This window comes from Engraulis encrasicolus, chromosome 20, assembly GCF_034702125.1.
Source record: "Engraulis encrasicolus isolate BLACKSEA-1 chromosome 20, IST_EnEncr_1.0, whole genome shotgun sequence".
NCBI classification, from domain to species: Eukaryota; Metazoa; Chordata; class Actinopteri; order Clupeiformes; family Engraulidae; genus Engraulis; species Engraulis encrasicolus.
The window spans coordinates 28,807,568-28,829,578 of record NC_085876.1 but is presented as its reverse complement, the minus strand read 5'-3'; the positions used below and the strand labels follow the sequence as shown (position 1 = coordinate 28,829,578).

General features: G+C 44.9%; 1 protein-coding gene across 1 annotated transcript in view; it reads left to right on the top strand.

The window, feature by feature from the left end:
• bop1 (BOP1 ribosomal biogenesis factor) overlaps positions 1–18,507 on the top strand; it is a 111,888-nt gene extending 93,381 nt beyond the window's left edge. Inside the window, exons 12-17 of the mRNA XM_063185730.1 lie at positions 1,758–1,938; positions 10,928–11,023; positions 11,402–11,600; positions 13,603–13,687; positions 14,539–14,646; positions 16,867–18,507. Coding sequence (XP_063041800.1) covers positions 1,758–1,938; positions 10,928–11,023; positions 11,402–11,600; positions 13,603–13,687; positions 14,539–14,646; positions 16,867–17,020 — 823 coding nt within the window. The 3' untranslated portion in view covers positions 17,021–18,507. The remainder of the gene's footprint in view (positions 1–1,757; positions 1,939–10,927; positions 11,024–11,401; positions 11,601–13,602; positions 13,688–14,538; positions 14,647–16,866) is intronic.
• Positions 18,508–22,011: the final 3,504 nt, after the last annotated feature.

Genomic DNA, 22,011 nt, shown 5'->3' with positions numbered 1-22,011 from the left:
TCTCTTCACTCCTTTTTTCCTTTTTTCTTTCATATAGTCTCTTCATCTCTAGCTAGTTGTCTTGATGTACGAGCCACATTTCATCTCTATCCTCACCACCAATCTCTTCACTTTCTTTCTTGACATCTCTCCTCCCCTCCTTCTCTCCTCTCTCCTATCTTTCTTTCATCTAGTCACTTCATCTTGTGCGCCTCTCTTATGCTCTCTCGCTCTCTCGCTCTCGCTCTCTCTCTCTCTCTCTCTCTCTCTCTCTCTCTCTCTCTCTCTCTCCTCTCTCTCTCTCTCTCTCTCTCTCTCTCTCGCTCTCTCGCTCTCGCTCTCTCTCTCTCTCTCTCTCTCTCTCTGGCAGGGCTGTGATGGTGATAACTATAAAAGGCAGTCTAACAGTGGTATTACATTACATCTAAAGATTTACACAGCACTCCTCCATCATCTGCCCCTTTATCATTCCCCATTCTCCCCCCTCCTTTCTGCTTCTCAATCTCTCACCTTGCTCTCTTTTTTACCCTCGCTTTCTCTCTTTTACTGTGCTGCTCACTTGGCTCTGTCACTCGCTCTGTGCCTCTCTCTCCGTCTCTGTGTCTATCTCTCTCTCTCTCTCTCTCTATCTCTCTCAGTCTTGCTCTCTCACTCTGTCTCTCTCTCCCGCTCTCTGTCTCTGCCTCTCTTGCTCTCATCCTGTCTCTTGCTTTCATTTTCGCTGTATCCCTCCCTCTGTCTTTCTCTTACAGGCACTCTTCAACTCTCACCATCTTGTAACTTTTCTGACTTTCTGACTTTTTCTTTTTTCACGCTCACATTTTCACTTTTCTATCGTTCATTCTAGTACTCTCTCTTACTTTCTCCAATTCCTCCATTTCCTTACCTCTTTTTCCTTCTTCCTGTCCCTTTTTTCCATGAAAAACTCTCTCTCTCTACCCTTCTCCCTCTCTAGTCTCCGATCAGGCGACTGCTGACAGATGAATTACTGTATAGTGTCAGGGGTTAACCACAGCCACGGCTGAAGAGTCGCTTTGAGCTCTAACGACTCTCAATTTAGTGTAAACACTCTTGGTGTCAGCTTTATTTTTCTATTTTTTCTTCTTCCTTTCGCTTTAGCCTTTTTTTCCCCATCTCCTCTTTTGCTGAGCCGTTTCTGAAAGCACAATTAGTTTGATTCATTTTGACTCTGAAAATGAGGAGAGAGATTAAGTGGTGTTCTGACACTAGCTGCTTGGCCACAGCTGGGTAAATCACTAGCCGAGTGTTCCAGATGGCATCGGCCTTCAGATGAGAGCACCGCTGCATACTGGTACGCAATGCAATGCAATGCCTCTCCTCAACAGATTAATAGGAAAAGGCAATATTTTCCTTTCATTTAAAGAGTGGTGGCACCTAAGGCCCAACTTCGGACACCTCCACAGGGCGACAAGGATTGTCCTTATTATTGAAAACCCTTCATTTTAATCTGCCTCATATTAAATAAAGAGGTTTTTAATACGGATGGCCCTTGTCATCCCAGATTAAATTAATGGTTTTAGAAGGTTGCAGGTTCGAAGATTGCAGGTTCGACCCAGCTCTGCCTGCCTCTGACCCTGACGAGTTTTGTCAGTGTGTCCAAGACCCTTAACCTGCTGGTGGCAGGGTGGTTGCCTGGGTGTGAAGTGTGAGGCATACATTGTAAAGTGCTTTGAGTGATCGAGGGAATGGCAAAGTACTACATAAATGCAGTACATTTATAATTTCTCCCTCTTTCTCCTCTCCTCTACCTGCCTCAGCAATGAGACAGTGGTTCTCCTGAACCCGGGCCTGGGCGACCGGCTGATCTCCATGGCAACTGAACAGCTGATCGCAGGTTACGAGGAACCAGAGGAAGTGAGAGACCAGGCCGTCCAGTGGGCCGTAGCCGAGGGCAAGCAGCATGATCTGGGCTACCGTCTGCTGCTCAAACACCCCAAGGTAATACACACATACACACACACACACACATATGCATGCGCGCGCGCGCACACACACACACACACACACACACCAGAGGTCGCGTTAACCGACAAATGTCCGTCATTGACGGATTTTTTTGAAGGATGACGGAAAATTCTGAAGCCTGTCCGTCATTTTGACGGATCAATATTCAGGGTGATGATAAATAAATCACAAGTTTAAATAGGCCTACGCCTCTATCGAGTAGAGCAAATATGCATTTCAAGCATAGTTATCAGCGCAGATAATTTCATGCTACTATCGTTTGCCTTTCTCCCTCTCTCCTTGATTGTCATACCATGCGCCGCAGCTGGGTTGTGCGGCTGGCTGCAGCAGAGCGCGCGCCTCTGCACTTGCTCAAAATAATGAATTAAAATAACTAAGACGTTGCCACCATACACGTGTGACTTCGACTTTAAGATTCAGAACTATTTGTAGACCTAAGCCTACATTTACAGACTATCTGATTTTCTGCCAATGACGAAGTTGTCCCTCTATCGCCCTTCATAGAAGCATTCTTTCATAACTCCTCGCTTGAAACATAAACAGATATGCGAATAGCACGTTTGCTAGCCAGAACCTTCACTCAAAGGCAACGCAGGTCTAAAACGGCTTCAGAACATTAACTAATAAAAACGACGGATATTCAAGAACCAAAATATTACCAGTCAACGCAACTTACAACTTGGCAAACGTTGCAAGAAACGGCTAACCTTCTCTCATTTCGATAGCTGGTTCACCCATTATAGGCGATATATTTTTTATTCAGACAACTTTACCGCGCTCCCAGAGGCAACATAAGCCGATGGGGCTACGTATGGAGAGGTTCCCTTTACCGTCGCTGACATTTTTCAACAAAGTTTTGCGAAATCTGGTCGTCTTCCTGTTGTAGGCTTCAGTGCCTTTATCTACTGTCTGGGCTACACCTTTCTGCTTCAAGACGGCTTTCCTTTCCATCGTGCATGTGAAGTCCAACGCGAATATTATTTAACACTGCGCCTTTGTATTACAATCGGTGCATTAATCAGAGCAAATCGAGTGACTGACAGCTGTTGGATAAAGCCCTGCACGCGTCTTTTAAAAAAGTGCTTGTGGTGACCATAGCGCTAAACACTGAATCAGACGCGCGCCATGAGAGGCAGAGAGAGAAAGTGGACAGCAAAATTGACTCCATCCTCGAAGTTGGAGAATGAATGTCGAGTGAAAGGGGGTGTATTCACAGCGGTTTACTCTCAATTGGCCGCAATTGCGCAGGTGTTGTTCTCGGTGCGGGGTCGCGACCCCCCACATTGAGAAACTAGGTGGCGAATTAAAAAAATAGGCGATGACGGATTTTTTTCGACCCTGTCCGTCAAAATGACGGACTGTGAAAAAGTCTAGCGCAACCTCTGACACACACACACACACACACACACACACACACACACACCTCACCATACATCAGGATTTTGCAGTCTTTCTCTCTTTTACCTTCTCCTCCATTTTTTCTCTGTCTGTTCTCTGTTTTCTTGGTTCCTCCCTCTCTCTCTCTTTCCCTCCCTGTAACTCTCTCTCTCTCTCTCTCTCTCTCTCTCTCTCTCTCTCTCTCTCTCTCTCTCTCTCTCTCTCTCTCTCTCTCTCTCTCTCTCTCTATCTCTCTCTCTTCATGTCTGCTTCTGTCTCTCTGTCTAACATGCCTGTCTGTCTATCGGACTGCCTCTCTACCTTCAGCTTGCTTTCTGTATATTTATCTAATTGGCAAAAAAAAAAGATTTTGCTAAATCAAGTCTAATGGATTTTCACATATTTCTTCAACTTACTTTAGGCTACCTCTAAGTCAATTAACATTTAAGTAATCCGACCTTCAGATAACCAGATAGGGGAGCTAATTTTTTAAATCTTCTGCAGTAGGTGTTTAGCAGTGGCGTCTTTTGGTCATAAAAATTAGGGAGGACAAGGATGTGGTCAGTCGGATAGATGCGAGTAAATGGGGTTAGTAATGGCAGATGTTTAGTATTAGGTTGTACTACAACCGTTGTAGGCCTTATAGGTAACTTAACTGATATGGCATTGTGTTGTCTGGAAAGCTGACTTATGACATCTATAAAAAATAATTGCAACAAACTTTGTGTAATATATTATCATACATAAGTGTTTGAGGGGAAAGAAAGAGAAGAGTGAAGACAATTATTATAGAAAGTAGAAAGTCACATAGGGAGTAGGCCCTATATCTAACTTTGACCAAAGGCAGCATGGCATCTCACCCTGTCAATTGTGTTTTATTAGGCACAAATTGACAATTCTGAAGACCTAGTAATGCCTATGACATTGAGTGACAGTAGCCTATAGCCTAGGCCTAAGGGTTTTAACTCAACTCCTTCCAACACATTCTTACAGATTTTTAAACATTTTAAACCCCTTCCATTATATTCTTTTTAAAATCTTATGTATGATCCATAATATGGTAGGCTACATGGCCTACGACGTTGTGGTCGCCTATCCGTTTTGCGTTTGAGCCTGCGTTGAGAGCGACAGCAGCTGTGCAGCTGTGGAAGGAGGAGCTGGCGAGCGTTGTCTATCGAACGGTTTTTCACTAGTAGGTTCCGAATAAAAAATACGTCGTAGGCCTACATATTACTTTGTAAATCCGTGACTAGTATTCCTAATTACACCCAAATCAAATTACATAACATGATGTAGGCTACATGTTGGAAGTTTAGGCAGAGACGTTTTATGAAGAGGTTAAAGCTTCGTACTGTCATGTTTCTCGTCTTGAGGAGTGAGAAAGAACGCCAGTCTAGGGTCAGTGCATTCATCTACAGCCAAAAGCATTCTTATTCCCATTTGTAAATAACCCTCTTTTGGGAGAAAAGCACGAAGGAGAAACGCAAAGACAAGCATTGAGAGTATTATTTGTGCGCGTAGGACATGCTGAAACAAGACTACCTTTTAAAAACGTTGGTGATGGTGTCCGACTTTGGATTTGCATCCGTGCTTTTTTTTTTTTTTTTTGCATCCGTGCATTTTTTTTTTTTTTTTTTTTAATTGCAATAAAGAGGATGACAAAGACATGACATAACAATAAGGCACACAAGGTCAAGTAAACATAGTAAATATGAACAATTTGGATTAGGTTACATTACACAAGTCTAATTAGAAACAAAAAAATAATAAAATAGACAATAAACAAACAAACAAGAGGAATAAATTAAAGAATATTCAAAAGTCTGTAATTTTTCTTATTGTTGACAAGCTTCAGAGAGTTGAGAAGAGAAGACATTTCTAAAATGAAAACTATAAAGAAGGGTTGCATTTTTTTCCACTTTTGTTTATGAATAAAAAACTTGGCATGTAAAAGGAAGAAATTCACTAAAAATTCAAAAGAAGGGTCATTTGAGTTTTCATAGTAAAAGAAAATGTCTTTAAGACTGAAGTGACGTGGGAGACTGATATAGACACACTGACCTTTCCAATCGGTTTTCAATCTAAATCCAGGGAGTGATATTGCGCGATTCACAACATGAAAACAGTTGATCTTTTGTTTGTATTTATTAGGGGTTCATAAAACACTCGCCAATTACAAACTTTCCACTGTCTGCTGCTGCCGCATTCTTCTTCACGGTAGATTTGTATATCGTTGTCATGACGACCGAGTTCATGCTTGTCGTCTGTCAACCCAACTCGTCATATTCTGATTGGCTTTTGATAAATTCAGCTTCGCTGATAGGCAGATTACTTCCATGGCTCATGACCCGCCTAAAGGGAGGAAAGTCCTCCCTAAGCTCCATTCACTTCAATGTTAAAAAGTAAAGCCCGCGCTACGGCCGGATTTTCACCATTTATAATGGAAGTCAATGAGGATGGAAGGGAGGACGGTCCTCTAAGGTCTATTATGTGAATTAGAAGCGCTAAAGTATATGTTTTTATCGCTAAATAGCTATAAAATACTAACAATTATATAACAAATATATAATAAATATGTTTTGTTTTCTGTAATTTATACTGGAAGATCTGGCTTTATTATTTTGAGGGAGGATCGTCCTCCCTTTCCTCAATGGCAAATACGCCATTGGTGTTAAGGTAGAATTATTTCATGATGTGAATTTCAAAATGTGACCCATATTTAAAAACAGATCTAAAAATTAAAGTGCAGTCCCATAAAAGCAGCTACTGTACCAAGACACTCCTTTGCTCCACATTTATTATTCATAATTTGTATTCTCCAAACTTCCTGGTACCCCCTGAGACGCTGTTGCTAACACTTTATTTTACTGCTTCTGTTTTAGTGGATCTTCATGCATCAAAATGTAATTAGCATGTACACTGTACATGCCAAACCCTAAGATACAGTGCTAGACATGTAACTTGCATTACATACTTTGTTAAACTGCACCCTAGTAAATAAATGTGACAGTAAAAGAATGTATGGCCAGTTAGTCTAATAGTTAAAGTGTTGTGAAGTCCAATGGAGAGTAGCTACTGTACCAACACACTCCTGCTCTACATTAGTGGTCCCCAAACTGCCCAATGCCCCCCCGAGACACCTGAAATGCTCCACCGAATACCCCCAGCGCCATCTTGCAGCTGGCTATTCATATTTTTGCATAATTATTTGCTGCATAAACAAATCATGTGTACTCTAACAGCATGTTGTAAATGGCACACAAGAATATAGAGGCAGATGGCTTGTACCGTATAGGATATATGGTATATCTGGGGCAGGCTCGAATCCCAATCTTACTAGCACCTTCATCCATGGCTGAAGTGCCCTTGAGCACTTCATGGGGAGCACCTAACCCCACATTGCTCCAGGGTCTGTAATCAATACCCTGTACCTAAAATACCTGTAAGTCGCTTTGGATAAATAAAATAAAAAAAAAAATGAAAAAAATAACTAGAAGCACTCAGAGAGCGCAAACCTCCGCCAAGGAAGCTGCTTGATAAAACATTTGACTAAGTTACACCCTAAAGGGTGGTTTATGCCTCCAGTCCAGCGTCCCTGCGTCGTGATGCAGTGAGCCGCGCAGTTAATGGAGTGAAGCCCCCCCCATCACGCAGGTACTCTGGTGCACCTCCCCAAAATTGTGTCTCGACGCAGGGAGCGACGGCGTGAAGCGGCGAAAATAGGTCTCTGATTGGTCCTCTCGACCAGCCTGCTCTGTCCTCGAGTCGAGAACAAGCGCTACTTCCTTGTTCTAACCTTCGTCTGTCTACGGACTGTGAGCTCTTCATTAAATAAGTTGCCCGTGCTTTGTTGTTTGATTTATTTACACGAACCAAAGACAACACGTGCGCTTGCAAGTTACGACGCTGAAGTTATTTGGACAGTTGAACAGTGGTTCCGAGGTAGAGGAAACATTCCGCTTTGTCCTCGACAAATGAGCCACTTCTTTGTTCCAAACTACTACGGTGGCTGCCAGTGCGATCAAACATGCACGTGATATAAAGATTTAATGTTTCATTTTCATTGTCGTCGAGTCTGTGAATCTAAAAAACAACCGACACGTCTATTTTACTCTTTGTATTGAAGGCAGTTTGAGCGTGGAATGACATCGCGCAGACCGTGCTTCAAAACAGGGCATAAACCAAAATTAACTGCATCATGGCTGCGACAAGCTCACTCTGTGGCACAAGTAGGAAGCATAACCCGCCCTTAAGTCTTTCTGCCTTCTGTTTTTGGAGTCCCCGCAATTCAATTTCTGGTCACTAGGGGCGCCTAGATGTATAGGTCAGCAATGGTGAAGAATCTTTTAAAAAGTCCTGGTTCCAGATCCGGATTCAAGGCAGTGACATGGTTTAAGCAAAGTGGGTGGAGTTCCCGCTGTTGCGGGATTGAGCAAGCTCCTGGCCCTACTGTGTATAGCTGAGCTGAAGGCGTTGCATCACCAGTAGGGCAGAGTCCTGCTAGATCACCACCAGAATTTAAAGTGATACTGTCCCATTTTTGGAAATAAGCTTATTTTACACCTCCCCTTGAGTTAAATAATAGGGTTTTACCGTTCTCCTGTACTTTCAACCGTTCTCTGGCTATGGCAGTGCAAATTTCACCTCCATGCTAGCAGTTAATATTGAGTCCTATGAGACCAGCTCGCGGCTAACTGGTCTCATAGGAGTCAATGTTAACTGTTAGCTTGGAGGTAAAATGTGCACTGCCATAACTAGAAAACGATTGGAAGTACAGGAGAAAGGTAAGAGCCTATTATTTAACTCAAGGGGAGGTGTAAAATAAGCTTATTTCCAAAAATGGGACAGTATCACTTAAATCACTTGTTCCTTGGGTCATTATCAACAACTCCACAAAGTTTCGTCCAAATCCGTTAATTAGTGTTTGAGGTATGCTGCTGACAAACAAACAAACAGAAAAACAGACAAACCAATGCGACCGAAAACATTACCTCCTTGGCGGAGGTAATAATAACAAAAAGCTTCAGCTAAGTGTAATGTAATCTAATGCATGGAAATTTGCATGGAAATTTGTCCTTGCATAGTTTTTACATCTGAACTTAATCTCTGTGCTGGTGAAAGCACACAAAAAACATTGTAGGACTGATAATGATGACAAAATTGCATTTCAATTGCTAACAATTAAAATGCCACTTCAATTAAATTCACTTAATTAGCAATCAACTTCAGCTAATTCTGTCCCTCTTCTTTCCATTGAGGTTTATGTGAAGATTGCATCAGTAACTGCTTTATTTATGGAATCTTTTCATGTCAAACTCTGAAGTTGTCTTAAAAATAACTCGCCGTTGAAAGATTTCCATAAATAAAAGGACGAGTGAATTCGTGACTGAACAAATAGGGAGTTTATATAAGAATACTGCAAACCGTCCCAAATTAGCACCGAGTCATTAAACTCACACCCTTCCCCAGTTAGAACCGTGAGTTTCTTGCCGTCGCACGAGGACACAAGGACGTCAACATATAACTTTACAAAAAAAAAATGTTTTTCCTTTTGTCTGCTCAGAAGAAGTTGCTCACGTGAGCTGAATTGCACAAGCAAAGCAAGCACACTCACTCGGGGCCCCAGACTTTTTGTGGTCTGGGTATTTTTTCCCCCCTCAAGTGGAAAGAAATCTAAGACACATCTAGTTTCCAATTAAAACGGCCACGGGCGAGGAAGAAAGAAAGAAAGAAATGTCGAAAAAAGCATAAAGGAAAGGAAAGCCTGGGCTGTGACATACTAGTCACACATTGCCAGTTGGCAACCTGCACAGGGGAACAAGGATAGCATTAATAATAATAATCATAAAGGCAGCCACAGCCTTTTGAAAGTATGTGTGCGTGTGCGTGTGCGTGCGTGCGTGCGTGCGTGCATGGAAGTACGTGTGTGTGTGGAAGGTTGTGTGTCTGTGGAAGGTTGTGTGCGTGTGCGTGCGTGTGCGTGCGTGCGTGCGTGCAGGTCTGTAGTCAGCAAGCATCTGTGTGAGTGTGTGTGCGTGTGCGTGCACATATGTGAAAGTACGTGTGTGTGCTTGCGTGCCAGACAGAACATGTGTTGTGTGTTTATGTACCGTATGTGTGTGGGTCCATGCATTTGTGTGGGCATGTGGGTGTGTACGTACCGATCCGGTATGTGCTGGTATGGTGTTATTTTTTGAAGACCGGTCACAATTGGATTAGGTTGCCCATGAAATGACCACAGAATTACATTAACCTGCGACCTGCAGCCGCTCACAGTGACTCACTCACCCACCCACCTTCTCCTCCTCTTTCACTCTGCTGTGGATATGTGGCCCTCAACCTGCTCTGCTCCTCTGCTTCTCTCTCTATCCATCTCTCTCTCTCTCTCTCTCTCTCTCTCTCTCTCTCTCTCTCTCTCTCTCTCTCTCTCTCTCTCTCTCTCTCTCTCTCTTGCTCTCTTGCTCTCTCTCTCTCTCTCTCTCTCTCTCTCTGACACTCACAAACATATTGTTTCGGTTTCTGTTCTGCCTCACCACCTTCTCTGACTTACTTTGTCACTTCACTTTTCTTCTCACTTTCCCCTTCTCCACTTCTCACACACTCCTTTATACTTTTCTTTACTTTTGTCATTTTTCTGTTGTTTTCTTCTCTACAAGTTCTTCTTCATCCACTCATACTTGATATCTCTTCTTACCTCTCCCTGTCTCCTTCCCTACCCTCTACATCTTGCTTCTCTTTTATAATTCACTTTTCATCACCCCATCTTTGGCCTCTCATCTCACTCTCTCCTCCTTCACTCCTTTCTCGTATTTTCCTTTCCCTCTCTTCCACTCCAATCTTGTGCATCTCTCTTTCTAAACCCCCTTCATCTACTCGTCTTCTGTCTCTTCCCTTATGTCATCCTCCCCCCTTCCCTCTCTTCCATCCCCCACTTCACGTTCTGGAATTTGGCTAGTATGTTTTGTATGTTGTATGCGCTGTGCGATGGCTACAGCTGATTCAGTTTTGCTCTTTTGAGTGCCCTTCTACCATCTTTGGTCTCTCTCATCATGATATGAAGGGCTTTGTTGCAAAATGACATATTGAACATTTTTGGAAATTGAAGTTTTTGTATTGAGCATTGCATTTCAAAATGCATTTCATATAGGTTTAAAAATGTTCTAAAAATATTTGAATGGCACGAACTCACACATAGATAAGATGTCCTAACAGTCATTTCCAATAATGAAGTTCAAAAGTAAAAAAAAAAAATGGCTTCATATCTTTTGTCCTCCCCTTGTTCCATCTGTGGTGTGTCTCATCATAATTACATTACATTACATTGCACTTAGCTGACGCTTTCATTTGTTCACAGCGACTTACAGTTATTATTTTTCAGAGTATTGGTTACAGTCCCTGGAGCAGTGTGGGGTTAGGTGCCTTGCTCAAGGGCACTTCAGTCATGGATGGAGATGTAGGGAGAGGTCAGGGGGGATTCGAACCTGCAACCCCTAGAGTGAAAGACCACCTATCTAACCACTAGGCCATGGGTGCCCCACTAGGCCACGGCATAATATCTTCTCTCTTGTCTCCTTCCTCCGTCCAGGCGGTGCGTCAGGTGACGTGGCACGGCAAGGGTGACTACCTGGCCTCCGTCATGCCAGACAGCAGCGGAAGCACCACCCAGGTGCTCATCCACCAGGTGAGCAAGCAGCACACACACAATATCAATCAAAATGTCCATGTTGCCAGGGCTATAAATTAACGTTTTTCATCAGCAGCCAATTTGTCTTGTAGATGTTAAATCTTACCAGCCACACATACATTCTCTACCAGTCAAAGTGCCTCGTAAGTTTCCTTTTGTACCAGCTAAACTGAGTTTTCCCCAGCATTTGGCTGGTTGGCTGGTGTTAATTTAGAGCCCTGCTTGTCGCACAATGTTGAACCTGAAGACACACTGGGCAAAATGTGTTGCTCGCTCCGAGAAATTAAAAAAAGATCAGTTCAGTGTGCTGTGCAGTGTTTCTGAACTTGTATCACTGTAATGGACCTCTGAGTTGTTCTATCCATGCACTACCAGGTGAGCAAGCGCCGCACCCAGAACCCCTTCAACCGCAACAAGGGTGCAGTGCAGTGTGTGGCCTTCCACCCGGTGAGGCCCTTCTTCCTGGTGGCCACGCAGCGCCACGTGCGCGTCTACAACCTCATCAAGCAGGAGCTCAGCAAGAAGCTCATGGCCAACTGCAAGTGGATCTCCAGCATGGCCGTGCACCCGGGAGGTGAGCTGGTGGGCGTGTGCGTATTCGTGTGTGTGTGTGTGTGTGTGTGTGTGTGTGCGTGTGCGTGTGCGTGTGCGTGTGCGTGTGTGTGTGTGCGTGTGCGTGTGCGTGTGCGTGTGCGTGTGCGTGTGCGCGTGCGCGTGCGCGTGCGCGTGCGCGTGTGTGTGTGTGTGGTGTTTGTCCTTTTTCTTTAAAAAAATGTATCTGTCCGTATGATTTCCCCACCGTCTGGTCTGTCTATCGGTCATTGACGCTCATGGTCATCTGCAGTTGGATGTCAAGCATTTTCATTTTCTGTACAGTATGTCTGGTCGTTCCTGGTTTTTGTTCTTCTGTGCGTTTTGTTTGTGTTTCTGTCTGTCTGTCTGTCTGTCTGTCATGACACTCATGGCCAACAGCAGGCTGATGTCAGCCAGGTTACTCAGGATGGCAGCTTGCCTGTATGTCTTGTCGGTCTATCTGTTTGTCTTGTCTGTCTTCCATCCAACCCCCTCTCATGAAGCTTGTGTCTCAAGTGCAAGTGGATCTCACCCAGGAGAGGTGAGGATGCTGGCTGGGCTGTCTGTCTTGCTCGTCTGTCTGTCAGCCTGCCTGGTCTGTCGGCCTGCCTGTCTGCCTGGTCTTTCGGTTTGCCTGCCTGTCTGACCACCAGCTAGCAGTTACCTGATCTGGATGTTTCTGCCGTGGCTCCATTGCTTTTCCCCCCATTACTAAAAGGTGGTCTGTTATGAGCTTGAGCTTTCAGCCAGTCAGAGAATCAAGATTTTTAAAATACCGCCTTATTGCTCATTGCCTTTGAAATCCCAGCTTAACCCTGATGTACAGGCATTACATTTCTTATTTTTTATGTGGCATTTGTCCCTCTAAATCAAAATCTAAAGTAGAACTTATAAATGGCTTTTTTCCCCAGTGTTCACTGCTTTGCGCCAATGCCCGTTTTCCCACGGCCCTCATCCTCATTTCCGTCCATAGATGAGACGTTTCCTCTGTATGGGATAGCAGCAGCAGCAGCAGCAACAGCACAGGTTGTAATGGATGACAGGATATCGAACACTGCTTTTGGAAACGTCTGTTAAATTTAGACTGGCTACATGCTCAGTTGTAAGAAAAGGATAATGGACTTGAGATCCAAGTAATATGTCTCATGTAAGAAAGGAAGAGCACAAGTTTTTTTGTTGGATTGGAGTGTTTATTTATTAACCACAAAGACTGAAAGCCCAGTACTTTTTTCACACTCGACTCCCTTGTTAGGGGTCTGTTTCAGGTGTCATTGACTGTTGGCACCACCTGAGTACAGAGGGAAATGGTCTTAATACTTTTTTGTGTTTTTGTTCCCATAAAGAAAAGAAAACGATTTGCGGTGTCGGGAATGAAAATACACCATTAATCCCTGAGACTTAAGAATTTAAGTGGACTTACTATGTACCGCATCAGTTTTTCTATAGCCCTTTCTCTTTCTCTTTTGTCCACATGTTGACAGTACAGGACAGTTTGAGAGACGGGAAAGTAATGGAAGAGAGCGACAGGGGAGGTTTGGGAAACGATCTCGGTCCAGAATCGACTCCGGGTTGCCGGGTTAACAGTCAGTAGCCTCGCCATCCTACGTACTTCCGCCAAAGGATTGGCTCCACTACTGTAGTCTGGCCGTGCTTCTCTGTGGAGTGCCTGGAGCAGTAGAATTTTGATCGCATTTTGATTTTATTTAGTGGGCTAATTCATTTAAAATCACCAAAGCGTATCAGCCCTGCGGCCTTCATCAAAAATCTTGAGAAGTTGAAGAGTAGTAGTTGGTTTAGTTTTGCCTGAATTTTATCCGCCATTGCCTCAATTGATCAAACTGACATTTCAGTCACTTGTTCCACAGGAGTTGAGGGGTTCATGTGATACAACAGGCAGGCATCAGCTGTTCTGACGAAAGCAGCCACTAATTCCATCGCCTGAACCTGTTTTTTTTATATATATATAATTTAAATTCATCCATTTTATTTTATTTTTTCCACAGGCGACAACGTGATCTGTGGCAGCTATGACTCGCGGCTGACTTGGTTTGACCTGGACTTGGCCACCAAGCCCTACAAAGTCCTGCGGTGAGTCAGCGAAATCCAGCGCACACTTCCTCTCTCGCTTCCATCTGTCTATCTCCCTTTCTCTCCGTTTCCTTCTTGCTTTCTCTCCTTCCCTCTCTGTTTCCTACTCTCTCTCCATCTCTCTCTCTCTCTCCCTCCCTCGCTCTATCTCTCTCTCTCTCGCTCTCTCTTGCTCTCTGTCTCTATCTATCGATCTCTTTCGCTCTCGCTCTCTTGCTCACTCTCTTTCTCTCGCTCTCTCTCTCTCTCTCTCTCTCTCTCTTTCCATCTCTCTCTCTCTCTCTCTCTCTCTTTCCATCTCTCTCTGTTTCTCTCCCTCTCTTTCACACATATTCCCTCCTCTTCTTTCCCTCTCCCCCAGTCTCTCTCTCTCTCTCTGCCAGTCTTCTTCTGTCCACCCCTTCAATTTGTCTTACATTTTTAAGCGTAGTTGTTAGCCAGCCCCTGAGGGGAAACTCTTGCTCATGTCTGTCACGTCTGTTTGGGTCTAAGCTCGTCTCGTCTCATATCTCTCCCTGTTCTCCCCCTCTCTCTCTCTCCTCTTGCTCTCCCTCCCCCTTTCTCTCTCTCGCCATCTCCATCTCCACCTCTCTGTCTCCTCTTGTCCATCTCCCTCTCCCTCTCCATCTCTCTCACCCTCTCCCTCACCCCCCCCTCTCTCTCTCTCTATCTCCATCTCCATCTCTCCATCTGTCTTTGTCTCCTCCTGTCCATCTCTCTCTCTCTCTCTCTCTCTCTCTCTCTCTCTCTCTCTCTCTCTCTCTCTCTCTCTCTCTCTCTCTCTCTCTCTCTCTCTCTCTCTCTCTCTCCCTCTCTCCCTCTCTCCCTCTCTCCCTCCCTCTCTCCTCTAGGCACCACAAGAAGGCCCTGAGAGCGGTGGCCTACCACAGGAGCTACCCACTCTTTGCCTCCGCCTCAGACGACGGCAGTGTCATCGTGTGTCACGGCATGGTCTACAAGTGAGTAGATATACTGATGGCCTGTCTCTGTCTCTCTCTCTCTGTCTGTCTGTCTCTTTCTGTCTATCTATCTGTCTGTCTGTCATGGTGTACAAGTGACATATGAAGATGACTTACTGTCCGTCATGGTGTACAAGTCAGTAGCAGGCAATTTTTGTCTGTTTCTCAAATGTCCCAGCTTGGTTTCTGTCTGTCTGTCTGTCTGTCTTCTCTGCCTAGTCGCCTACTGTCAAATCCACATCAGCACTCCAGTCACTTCCCCTAGTTTCCTTGTTTGTTCTGCGATGTGTACTGTCTGCTGTCTGAGTATGTTCACTCTTCCTCCTTCTTTGACATCTTATTCATTTGTTCTCTCTTCCTTGCTGGAGCATTGTCTGTCTCAAAGTGGTTTGAAACCTGCCCTGCCACCACTGCCCTCGTTTTGCGCTCTCTGTCTCTCTCTGTCTCTCTCTGTCTCTCTCTGTCTCTCTCTCTCTCTCTCTCTCTCTCTCTCTCTCTCTCTCTCTCTCTCTCTCTCTCTTTCTCTACCTCCGTCCCTTGTCGAACCCTCCAATTTTGCCGTGTTGTGTTTTGGGCGGGCGTCCAGTGCCGCGGCCACAGGACAGACTATCATCATTCAGGCCCAGTGCAGTCCTGCTCAGGAATGCAGCTTTTTGAGTGGCGGTAATGATCCGTGCTTTGGTCAAGAGCAACACAAGTCTGGATCCAACACACACACACACACGCGCGCGCGCGCACACACACGCGCGCGCACACACACACACACACACACACACACACACACACACACACACACACACACACACGCACACACGCATATACACACACACACACACACACATATACACACACACACACACACACATACACGTACATACACATATACACATACACACACACACACACATATATATATATACACACAAACACACACACACACACACACACACACACACACACACACAGCATCAGCTGGCCTTAATAGGGCTCTTTTTATTCAAAACCGAGGATGTAATGTTGTTTTTCCACTCGCCGCGTTTCTCGTGGAGTGCGTGTGTGGGTGTTTTCACTCGGACAGCTTAAATTGTTGATACTGCAAAACCATATTTTTCCAACATTCTACGTTTTATGTCAACTTTGGCCTACGCGAATGCTATGCTGTTAAAAAAAACTTTGTGACTAAATAAAGATGAAACCACATTGTTTTCAGGAAGTTAAGGATTTTCTTTGCTACTTTTTTTTGTATGCCACTCGTGTTATGTCCTTTTTTCTGTGCTGGAGCAGCACATCGTTTGTGTTACTGTGAAAGACAAAAAAACTATGTATTTGTGAATATTTGGATACTGTGTTGTTTTTTGTGTGTGAAGTCTTGGTCCTCCTACATGAAATGATTCAAATTTCCAGTACAGTATGTCACAGAAGTGAGCGCACCCTTCACATCTCTTTTCATGGGACAACATTAAAGGTGCACTGTGTATGATGGTGGATAGAGTAGATATTGCAACTCTGCTGCTCATTGAAACTGTGTTGTCTACTGCCAAATTTGATCTTTTCATGAATAATTACTAAGTAATGAAATAATGTTTTCTAGTATAATCGAAGTACAGTAAATGTTTGCAGCTAAAATGGTCTATTTCTGGAAATTCAAAATGGCAAACAATTTAGACGATCCCCCTTTTCATGTATAAAAAGTACCATTTTTCTCAGTCATAATGAATACTTAGAATTTGATGGTGGTAAGTATTCATGAAAAACGAAGCATTTGTGAAAGGGTTGTAGGACTTCTGTAAATAAACTACTGAAAATATTACACAGTGCACCTTTAAAGGAGGAGAACAGTAGCTAGCCTACAAATTATGAAACCGTGAAAGTGAAAGCCTTATTGGGAAACTCCCATTGTCATTGTGACACAGCACTCCACAGCACACAAGTGTACACTGCGCACAACGAAATTGCATTTATGCTTCATCCGTGCAAGGGGTACCCTCATACCTCAGTCATGGAGGAGGATGGGGGAGAGCACTGGTTGATTACTGCCCCCACCAACCTGGCGGGTCGGGAGTCGAACCAGCAACCTTTGGGTTACAAGTCCAACACTCTAACCGCTTACCCATGACTGCCCACCCATGATATGCCCTATATAGATGCTTCAATATTACTTTTGTTACATACTGCATGTTTTGTCTTCACTCATACATGCTGTGTTTCCTCCACTTCCAGTGACCTGCTCCAGAACCCTCTGATCGTCCCGGTGAAGGTGCTGAAGGGCCATGCCATCACCCACGACCTGGGGGTGCTAGATGTGGCCTTCCACCCCACGCAGCCCTGGGTCTTCTCCTCCGGAGCAGACAGCACCATACGCCTCTTCACATAAAGTCACCTAAGCAACCCCCACACCCCATCCCATCCACACTCTTCCTCCCCACACAACTCTGGGTCTTCTCCTCAGGAGCTGAGAGCACCATCCGCCTCTCTACCTAACTATGCAGCCCTGTGAGCCCGCCACCCAGCCACTCCATTCCACAGGCCTGAAGCTCCCAGCAAATCATGACAAAGGGACCAGGCAGCGGTACAAGAAGGAAAAAAAACATCTGAAGTCTGTGATTGGAGGTTTTCAAACTGACCACACACACACACACACACACACACACACAGGCACACACGCACGCATACACACACGCATACACACACGCATACACACACATACGTACACATACATACGTACACATACACCTTCACACACACTCACACACTTTTTCAGCCATGAGGGAGTGTCAGCGCTCTTGTTCGTCCACTTGACCCTCTTCAAAACACATTCTGCCCTTTTCTGACACCCTCCTTGCTGTCCCTCCCTCTCGCTCTCGCTCTCACAATCCATCTCTCCATCTCTCTCTCTCTCTCTCCATCTCTCTCTCTCTCTCTCTCTCTCTCTCTCTCTCTCTCTCTCTCTCTCTCTCTCTCTCTCTCTCTCTCTCTCTCTCTCTCTCTCTCTCTCTCTCTCTCTCTCTCTCTCTCTCTCCTTCCCTTCTCATCTCTCACTCTTTCTTTCCCACTCTCTCTCTTCTTTTACCACTCTCTCCATCTTGCGTCCCTCCTCTCTCCACCCTCCACTGTCTCTGTCTCCCTCGCACTCTGCAGGGTCCCATCTGCTGAATCTGACACTGTAAAATAAACAGGTTGGGTTTCAGACACCTACCCCACCACCCCTGAATCTGCAAGTGACCGGGAGCGTTGCTTCCACCCCGAGCAGCTTGCCACGGCCTCATGGACCAATCACGGTCCACGACTAATCCTCTGACAGCCAGACACTTGGTTAAAAAACATCGCAATGTGTGTGTGTAAGCATACTCATTCATACACACACACACACACACAAAACACACACACACAAAACACACAGCCACACGTTCACGGCATGCCAAAGGCAACAACATTTGAGAAGAAAAGCGATTGTGAGCTTCTGCAGAGCTGCTGTCCAGCAAAGCGAGCCAGACATTTATGTTTCTTGTCCTCCCCTTGAAGTGGAATGACTGAAAGCTTTTTGTATTCTGCCCCCATCCCCCCCTATTGCACCCCACACACACTTTTTTACACACACACACACACACACACACACACACACACACACACACACACACACACACACACACACACACACACACACACACACACACACACACACACACACACACACACACACACACACACACACACGTTTCTTTGGCGCTACCGGTATTGATGATAAATCGTAGTAGGGCAGCAACTTTATATTTTTGTTTATGTAACCTTGTCAAAGTTTAAAGCCTTTACGTGTGCTGTCTTTAATGACTCATTTTTAATTAAATCTGGTGTTTTGTGAAATGTGTCTCGTTGGCTTTTGTTTTCTTGCGCTCACAGCCTCCTCCCATGCATATACACTGATCATGAGCACGCACACATGCATACACACGCACACATGCCATGAACACACCAATACACACATGTACAAACACACACACACACACAGACACACACACCATGAACACAACAATACACACATGTACAAACACACACACACACACACACACACACACACACACACCATGAACACACCAATACACACATGTACAAATACACACACCACACCCACACGATCTTGAACTCACCTACACACACACACACATACACACATGTTCTCACACATACTGTACAGTCATGAACTAGACACGCATACGCATGCACAAACGCGCACACACACTTACTGAAGCCAAAAACTCCCGCTCGCTTCCCCAGCATCCCTCCTTGTGTTTCATGCCGGGTCAACGAGGGTGATTTCAAAACTTGTGAAATATATGCAGTGCAGTGCATGAGGGAGGTGTAGAGGGAGAGAGGAAGGCGTAGAGGATTTGGGACTAGGTTTCCTTTTCCTACACCACGGCCCGCGGCCCAGACGTGAGGACTCAGAAGGCCACTGTGTGTGTGTTTGTGCGTGTGAGAGAGAGAGACTGTGCGTGTGTGTGTGTGTGTGTGTGTGTGTGTGTGTGTGTGTGTGTGTGTGTGTGTGTGTGTGTGTGTGTGTGTGTGTGTGTGTGTGTGTGTGTGTGTGTGTGTGTGTGTGTGTGTGCGTGCGTGTGCGTGCGTGTGTGTGTGTGTGTGTGTGCGCTTTACAGGATCGAGTTTCGCCCAAGGCAGTCCACCTGCGGCTCCCTATTCTTTCCTCTCTTCACTTCTCTCCTCTCCTCTTCTCTCCTCTCCTCTCCTCTCCTCGCTTTTTTCTCCACTCACTTCCTTCCTCTCCTCTCCTCTCCTCTCTCATCTCCTTTCTCGCCTCTCTCCTCTCCTCACTTTTCTCCTTTTCTCTTCTATCCTCCCTCTCCTGTCCTCTCCTCACTTCTCTCCTCTCCTGTCCTCTCCTCGCTTCTTTCTCCACTCACTCCCTTCCTCTCCTCTCCTCTGTCATCTCTTTTCTCGCCTCTCTCCTTCCTTCTCTCCTCTCTCCCACTCCTCTCCTCTCACCCCTTAGCTCTTCTCCGTCTCTCCTTCGATGCAACAGCACTGGGGCGGTGGACAGTGCTCCGAGGAAGAAGGAGAATAAGAAGAGGAGGGTGAGAGCTTAATAGGTCTTAATTAATGAAACGCTGAAGAATTTAGAAGAGGAGGAGGAGGAGGAAGGAGGGAGGACAGTGAGTGATCAAGACTCCGGGGCTCTTGAAGTCATTCTTGAAATGCTGCAGTTTCCAGGAATAAGAGAAGGAGTATGATGATGAGAGAAAGAGAAAGGTGAAGGTTCAAGAGCTCCTTAAGTCGCTCTTTAAATTCTGCAGAATTTAGAGGAAGAGGAGGGTGAGGATCAAGCGCTCTTGAAGTTGTTCTTGAAATGCTGCTGAGTTCAGACAAAGAGGAGGAGGAAGAAGAAAGGAGGGAGAGGGATCAAGACTTGTTAGCTCCTTAAGTCGCTCTTGAAATCCTGAAGAGGAGGAGGAGGTTGAGGGATCAAGCCACTGGTGTAACGCAAGTACTTCAGGCCCCAGCTACCAAGAATGGGCCCCCGAACGAAAAAAAGGGCCTAATATCATGTGGAGGGGGCCCGTTTCTTCAAGTCAAGGGCCCATGTATGGGCTCCCCTGCCTCGCAGGGGCTGCGGGGGTATACTTTACGCCCCTGGATCAAGCGTTCCTGAAGTCCTGAAGTCTTGAAATGCTGCAGAGTGTACTTAGGCCTCTCTCATGGCCCCTTGAAGGTCTCCGGAGTGGACTCGTAATCTGACGGCTCTTAAAACAATACTGTGCATGCTCACTGTCCACTGGACATACAGGTAAAGCGAGTGAGTCAGACCGTTTGAGGACTTTGTGTGTGTGTGTGAGAGAGAGGAGGGGGTGAGTGCGGGAGAGGAAGAGGGGGGAGATATGTTGTGGCTTTGAATGTGTCAGAGGTTTTCTGAAGAACGCTGCGTTTTAAAGGTGTACTTATACCTTCCAGAAACCTTGCCACACAGCCATTAAGCTGTTAATCCATTCCTGGTCAGCATTGCCATCTAAATCATTTTCATTTGTGTGTTATGTCTGTGTATGTGCACGCGCATTTAACCCACAGCGATTAAACCAAATTTATTGGCTTATCACCGACTGGCGGAGTCCAGTTTCATGAGGCATGCATGCCCATTGCCCACATTGGAGAGCATGGAGCCTTGGATACCCACCTACTGCAAAGCCTGCCTCGGCAGACAGTGCCATGCAATAACACTTAAATGGAGAGAAGATACTGGAGCAGTTCAAGTCAAGTCAAGTCAAGTAGGTTTTATTGTCAATGTCTTTACATGCACTGGTCATACAAAGAATTTGAAATTACATTTCTTGCTTTCCCATACAGACATAGACTAATCCAGGTAAGGACATAGACAGTATAGACATAGACAGTACTTATACATGGACTTAAGACAGTATGGACATAGACAGTGCTCATACAGACATTTAAAGTGCAAGACTGGACAACAGAAGACTTGTAGAGGACATACATTAAGAGGTATTGTATGTCCTCTACAGATGACAGAACAGAAGCACAAGGAATTACCTCTTTGTTACTATGCAATAGGGTTAGTATGCATTTAAGAGCTATCGTCAGCAGCAATAATCCCTAATGAATTGTAATAATCCTTTAATTCCATGCAGGGATACGATATCTATAGGCATCACCTAAGCTTTCTGATCAATTGGTTTTATTACAGATGGTCAAGTGGTTTCATTCTGTGACTTCATATTTTTGTAGGCCTACAGAGGATCTGGCTTCAGTCGACGTGAGGCCTAGTTAACTCAGTGAGAGTAAATCGCTAACAGGGGGGCCGTGGCAAATTAAAGACAAAAAGAGCAAAACTAAAATAAACAATTGAATACAATTAAGTAAACTAACAATATTCAAATTTGTTTACTTCAAAACTTCAGGAATTTTGTACATTCTTGCTTTCCATGATCACTGCAATGTGTCTCACAGTAGGCTATTAAGAATTAAGGATACATTTAAGAATGCGCGAACAACATTGAGATATGAAGAGCGGAGTGGAGAAGAAATGGCCTATTGAACCACAACGGTTTGTCCCACCCACAAATACGAGTCAGTTCGGACTTACGAGCCAGTTCGGACTTAAGTTTTCACATTTAGTCTGGCTCGCCAGGCTACATAGTTGACATGGATTACACAGGTAAGGCAATCTACCACCATGTGCCCAGCAGTAGCCTACATCTCGAGTGGAGTGGCAGTCGATCACGAGACATGTTGAGTAATACAGTTGTGTGCATAAAAATAGCAGTGCCTTCACAAAGATGAGTAAATATCAAAATTCTTCACTGCACATTGTATTTCAAAGAAGAACATTGGAAAAAGTAATTCAAT